At 39.6% G+C, this 6,763-nt stretch overlaps 1 protein-coding gene across 1 annotated transcript; it reads left to right on the forward strand.

Moving 5' to 3' along the window:
* On the forward strand, positions 1-5,270 carry naa10 (N-alpha-acetyltransferase 10, NatA catalytic subuni). Its single transcript, XM_066672000.1, has 8 exons — positions 1-234; positions 1,264-1,362; positions 3,523-3,581; positions 3,914-3,959; positions 4,064-4,179; positions 4,283-4,327; positions 4,441-4,525; positions 4,858-5,270. The coding sequence occupies exons 1-8, from the start codon at positions 214-216 to the stop codon at positions 5,059-5,061; spliced, it is 675 nt and encodes a 224-aa protein (XP_066528097.1). The 5' UTR covers positions 1-213; the 3' UTR covers positions 5,062-5,270.
* Positions 5,271-6,763: the final 1,493 nt, after the last annotated feature.

Raw genomic sequence — 6,763 nt, forward strand, 5'->3', positions numbered from 1 at the left:
GGGTTTTATTTTGTAGCGGAACAGCAGTGTTCATGTGTGTGGAGCATGGTCGGCCTGGTGGCGGAGGAGGAGTAGCCGCTGTTAGCCTCAGTCAGTCTCTCTCTCCCCAGCCTCTCTTCTCTCTCTTTCTCTCCGCGGCGGCTTCACCGTACCGTGCCCTGCTGTGACCGGGTCTATTTCTCAGGCGGAGAGTGGAAGTGGACGGTGTTCAGGATGAATATTCGCAATGCGCGGGTGAGAGTTTATCAGATGACTGTGGGGTGGAGTGATGCTTCACTCGGTAGCCTCGGAGTTGCAGATTTATCGACTTTGGTTGTGTTTTAATTCGGTCGTTTGTAAATATTTTGTGGAATGAACGCAGATAATTCCAGGTAGTGCATCAAAACCGAGAAAAAGTCACGTTAACGTCCGCTAACCCTCGCTAAATCGGCTTTAAGTGCAAGTTGAAGCTAGTGTGCTAACGTTAGCCGGTTAATAGCTGCTGTGCTCCGGCATTAAAGGGCCCATATCATAGCTATATTTCAATTGGCTTTCTCTCCCTGAAATGCCCTCCTCACGCTGGAGTCACTTGACGTTCAGAAAAACTGTCACCGTTCCGTTGTACGTGGTCATTCTCCAAAACGTCTTTATATTTAGATGTTACTATGTCTTTAAATGTGAATGAAAGCATTCATCATAACTTCATGTTTGTTGCAGCACACACGGCCATATCAACTCAAAAGAACACTTCTCCACCTGTTTGTTTACAAAAATAATCAATACAATGCTTGTACTCTTGTGTCCGATCTACTCACACAGCTCAACACACACTAACACACCGCACTGTGGGAGTCCCGAGCATTGATTCCATTTTATTGCTGAATATAAATTGGCCCTGTTTTGGCTTTTTGTTATGATTTAATTTCAGAAAGTATTTTGGGATCAGTCATCTGTGTGAGCTAAACTGCTGAAGGGATAGTTATGAAAAACTGTTGTTTATCATTGATTTAAAGTAAATATTTGTGCAGTTGTTTGACTTTGCAGTTTAATAGCCATTTAAGGACAGTGTGGTGAATGAAACGTTTAAGTTTCGTTTCTAAGAAAAAATGATTTTCCCTGATGTGTCCTGTAAAGTGTTTATTGATTTAATTTCCTATTAATTCTCTGGGGTAGTCTCTAGTAGAAAATATAAAAGGTTTTCTCGTGTTATTGTGTCTAAGACTTAATTTGTCCTGCATAATCTTTATTTATAATAAAATAATGTGTCGCTTGATTTTCTTCCAGCCGGAGGATCTTATGAACATGCAGCACTGTAACCTGCTGTGTCTCCCAGAAAACTATCAGATGAAATACTACTTTTACCATGGACTGTCCTGGCCACAGGTCTGCAACACATTCTTTTTATTTCATGTCTACAACCCCTGGCAAAAATGATGGATTCCCCGGTCTCTGAGGATGTTCCTTCAGTTGTTTAATTTTGTAGAAAAAAAAGCAGATCACAGACATGACAAAAAAACTAAAGGCATTTCAAATGGCAACTTTCTGTCTTTAAGAAACACTAAGAGAAATCAAGAAAAATATTTGTGGTAGCCAGTAACAGTTAGATTTTTAGATCAAGCACAAGGAATAAATTATGGAATCACTCAATTCTGAGGAAAAAAATATTATGGAATCATGACAAACAAAATAACACTCCAACACATCACTAGTACTTTGTTGCACCACCTCTGGCTTTTATAACTGCTTGCAGTCTTTGAGGCATTGACTTAATGAGTGACAAACAGTACTCTTCATCAATCTGGCTCCGGCTTTCTCTGACTGCTGTTGCCAGATCAGCTTTGCAGGTTGGAGCCTTGTCATGGACCATTTTCTTTAACTTCCACCACAGATTTTCAGTTGGACTGAGATGCGGACTGTCTGCAGGCCGTGACATTGACCTTGTGTCTTTCTTCAAGGAATGTTTTCACAGATTTTGCTCTATGGCCAGGTGCATTATCATCTTGAAAAATGATGTCATCGTCCCCAAACATCCTTTCAATAGATGGGATAAGAAAAGTGTCCAAAATGTCAATGTAAACCTGTGCATTTATTGAAGATGTAATGACAGCCATCTCCCCAGTGTCTTTACCTGACATGCAGCCCTTTATCATCAATGACTGTGGAAATTTGCATGTTTTCTTCAGACAGTCGTCTGCATAAATCTCATTCACCTTCCCCGTGCTGACTCGAGATTCATCACTGAATATGACTTTCATCCAGTCGTCCACAGCCCACGACTGCCTTTCCTTAGCCCACTGTAACCTTGTTTTTTCTGTTTAGTTGTTAGTGATGGCTTTCTTTTAGCTTTTCTGTAAATCCCATTTCCTTTAGGCGGTTTCTTACAGTTCAGTCACAGACGTTGACTCCAGTTTCCTCCCATTTGTTCCTCATTTGTTTTGTTCATTTTCTGTTTTCAAGGCGTATTGCTTTAAGTTTTCTGTCTTGACACTCTGATGTCTTCCTTGTTCTACCAGTACGCTTGCCTTTAACCACCTCCCCATGTTGTTTGTACTTGGTCCAGGTTTTAGACAGAGCTGACTGTGAACAACCAACATCTTGTGCAACACTGCGTGATGATTTACACTCTTTAAGGAGTTTGATAATCCTCTCCTTTGTTTCAATCGACATCTCTGGTGTTAGAGCCATGATTCATGTCAGTGCACTTATAGCAACAGCTCTCCAGGGTGTGATCACTCCTTTTTACCTGCACACTAACGAGCAGCTTTAATCTGATGCAGGTGTTAGTGTTTGTAATGAAAATTTGCGGGTGATTCCATAATTATTTCCTCAGAATTGAGTGATTCCATCATTTATTCCCTGTGCTTGTTCTAAAAATCTAACTGTTACTGTCTACCACAATTATTTTTCTTGATTTCTCTTAGTATGTATGTATCTTTACACTTATATAGCGCCTTTCTAGACACCCAAGGACGCTTTACAATCCACACTGCTCAGAACACTCAATCCACACACACACTGGTGAGAAGCGGCAGCCAAACGCGCACAGCGTACTCTCGACCAGGAACGACCGTCCACCTGGAGGACTGCATCGGGCACTAGGGTTTCACCCAGGACAGAGTGCCAATCCATTTCTGGGCTCACACTCATTCACTCACACACCAGGACAGTTATTAGACAGAAGCCAATTCACCTATGCTCCATGTTTTTGGACTGTGGGAGGAAACCCACGCAGACACGGGGAGAACATGGAAACTCCACCCAGATGGGACTTGAACCCAAGATCCCAGCGCTGGGAGGCGAATGTGCTAACCACTAAGCCACCGTGCTGCCCACCGTGCCTTAGTGATTCTTAAAGACAGAAAGTTGCCAATTGAAATGCCTTTAGTGTTTTGTCATGTGTGTGATCTGCTTTTTTTTTCTACAAAATTAAACAACTGAAGGAACATCCTCAGAGACGGGGGAATCCATATTTTTGCCAGGGGGTGTATTTGTTTGTGAAATTATTTCAGTTAGTGAACTTTTGTTGGTCTCTTGTGTTTTTAGCTTTCCTACATAGCTGAGGATGAGAATGGGAAAATTGTTGGATACGTACTTGCCAAAATGTAAGTTCAAAGCCACTGCATAGATTTCAGTGCCATGATGTGAGTAGCAAATTTTATTAGCGACGATACTAAACTAATACCTGATGATCAGCTGATACCAGCAGAAACTGCTTTATCAAACTTTGAAAGGTTAAAGCAAAGTATACAATTCATTGCTATAACAAATTGAACCTGAATTAGCACATGTGTATCATTTAGCTGTGTGTTTTCCTGTGGCATAACGTTGTTTGAGTAGTTTCAAGTAGAATAGCTTGCTTTTAATTGAAATCGTTTATAAACTCTGTTAATGTTGGTATTGGGATCAGAAAAAGCTGTGGTCTTTCCCATTGCAGGGAAGAGGATCCTGATGATGTGCCTCATGGACATATTACATCATTAGTGAGTAATAAAATTAGATCCTGCATTTGTTTGTCCTTTGATGCCCTTCATTTCTTGTGTTCTTTCATGTGATCTGTGTTGTTCACAAATCTCATTATTTTTAGGCAGTAAAGCGGTCACACAGACGTCTTGGTCTAGCTCAGAAACTAATGGACCAAGCCAGCCGAGCTATGATTGAGAACTTCAATGCCAAATATGTCTCCTTACATGTTAGGAAGAGGTAGGGATCCTACAGCTCTCTCATTCTGGTTTGTCTGATGTCTAGCGGTCTGTGAAAATAGCACTAGCATTGCTCATATTTCTTTATCTGTATTTTTCTCCAGCAATCGAGCAGCCTTGCACTTGTACTCCAACACACTCAAGTTTCAGTAAGTATCTGTCACCATGATTACATCCAAAATACATTGAAACTTATTAATAGTTAGATAATTATTTAATCACTGTTATAACTCTTAAAAACACTGTTTCTTTAACTCATTAGAATTAGCGAAGTAGAGCCCAAATACTATGCAGATGGAGAGGATGCGTACGCCATGAAGAGGAACCTCACACAAATGGCAGATGAGGTACCTATGTTTCTTCGTTTATTTAAAACGTGTACGTGGTGCAGATTTGGACAAGAATTCACCTGGAAAATCAGCTGAACAGCTCTGCATTGTTGCACTAAATCAAAGTTGTCTCTAAAGCCTTACAAAATTTAAGCCCTATTAACTCTTTAAACGTTTATTAGTATCTAGATGCAGGTTGAGAGCGATTGTGGCTAATGCATGTTAAACTGTAATCTTGATTCAGCAGATTTCTAGGTTTGTACAACAGTTATTGTAGTAGCTATACAATATCAGCTAAACATTCTGCCTTTTCTAATTGCTGTTTAACCTGAAGTGCCTCTGATATTTAGCTCCAGAAGCCAGGTATGCGTCTGTGGGGGTCAGAGGCTCCTCCGTCACAGGTGCCTGCAGTCACAGGGCTGGTGGAGAAGCTGTCGGTGCAGGACGGAGAGAAGGAAGGTGATGGAGACAGTGGTGGGGAAAGCAAAGAGATGAGCGAGGTGAGCGAAGCAACCGAGAGCACAGACGTCAAAGACTCATCTTCTGATTCTTAAACATGACTTGCAACTCATCGGAAATGTGCTGTCTCACCCCCACCCCCACCCCCCAACAACTCACCTTAGGTTTTTTAATTGGTTTATTACAATTGTGGATTTGGTTTATTTTATTATCAAAGAAAATGCCTTGTGAGAAGGGCTTCTGACTACGGGAATATTTGTAACACAGATATGTGAATAAAATTGGAAGCTATGTTCTGTTGTTGTAGCTTTGTTTGTGTTTGTTTTGGTCATGGGTTAATGTTTTAGTATATGAGCTAGGTAAATGATGTGAAATGGACCTCAAAATAAGTGAAAAAAATGATCCTGTAAGTGTTGATGAAAGTCCGAATCCTGGATCCACTCATTCTGAGCCGAGTTAGTGTGGATTCCAGTTGGAAATAAAGTAACAAACTTTTTTTACGGTGTTAATGAATTACAGCAATCACTAAGTGAATAATGTACAGCAGGATCATTTCTGGATTGTGTCTAAACAGTGTTTTGAAAGAGATTTTCTCCAGTAGGAGGCAGCAGTGTGTCAGTTCTCAAAACTGACAAAGGGGGGGGGGGGTATAAAAAGGAAATACTTAAGTTTATTCTCCTTAACTGAGATATAATAAATTACATAAACATGAATTACATAAATACACATTATCTGTTTGTTTGATGATGCTAGCATTAAAGCTAGGACCTTTTATAATCACTTAATAATGAAACCTTAGAATCGGTTTAAATGTGAATTGTGAAAGTACCTTGTTGCTTAGTTATATTCTATTAATATTTCAGAACAGAGGCTTTTGTAAATAATAATAATAAAAAGGAATACCTTTTTAAATAAATTTCACTTAATGGTCTGCATTAGGGAAGTGTAATTGAAAACATTTTAAGGGATCTAAACAAATTGTTATAAATATATATATAAAATGGTCAGAAGTTTGCGGACAGAGACGTCTTCATCATTTCTGCAGAAAAAAAGATTATTAAGTGGTAGTTTGATTCCTATGAAAAGCTTTCACTTTTCTGGCTGATCATTTTTACTAAACGTTTACGAGAGCGTGATATCAGCACGACACAGAATCGCAGGTACAGCTGTTAGAGGGTTTGTTTTGGGTCACAAAAGACACACTAACACATCCTAAAGCTATTGGACTGTGCTTCACTGATGCAGGGGTGCATAGTGCCACTACTCTACATCCCACATTACAACTCTAGTCCATGCTTTGAATTGGGATCTAGACAATATTCTGGAGTTTCGTTCGAATTTCTTATTTTATGGAGATAATTCTAAAAGTGCTGCATGTACGAATGGTTTTGCATGATGAAGGTGCACCAGTTGCAGTCATTAATTGTCCACAAGCATTTGGTCGTAAATAGCAGTTGGCGCACATCCAGAAACCACACTGTGACCACTATTTTTTCTTCTTTTTTTTTTTTCTTTTTTCTTTTTGCCTTCAAGCAATACATTTTATATCACACCACTTATTAACTTGTGACAGGGGAGTTTAAAGACAGATTCTTTGTACATATTATTTTCACCATGCCTGTTAACCTTATTATCAAAAAAAAAAAAAAAGATTAATTGGTGGGTATGCTAAAAATATATGTCTTTGATGGATCTGCTTTGGTTACTTTGTTTGTCAGAGCAGGTTTCAGCATCTTATGACTTTCTTCATATCATTGGAGGCATGTTTTCTGCAGTCAGGCTGAAAATATTCTCTCC

This window comes from Hoplias malabaricus, chromosome 5 (assembly GCF_029633855.1).
Source record: "Hoplias malabaricus isolate fHopMal1 chromosome 5, fHopMal1.hap1, whole genome shotgun sequence".
NCBI lineage: Eukaryota > Metazoa > Chordata > Actinopteri > Characiformes > Erythrinidae > Hoplias > Hoplias malabaricus.

Coding starts and splice junctions, on each gene's coding strand:
- naa10 (XM_066672000.1), top strand. CDS start 214: ATGAATATTCGCAATGCGCGG. Junction 3,582..3,913: donor GGATACGTACTTGCCAAAAT/GTAAGTTCAAAG, acceptor TTCCCATTGCAG/GGAAGAGGATCCTGATGATG. Junction 4,526..4,857: donor TCACACAAATGGCAGATGAG/GTACCTATGTTT, acceptor TCTGATATTTAG/CTCCAGAAGCCAGGTATGCG.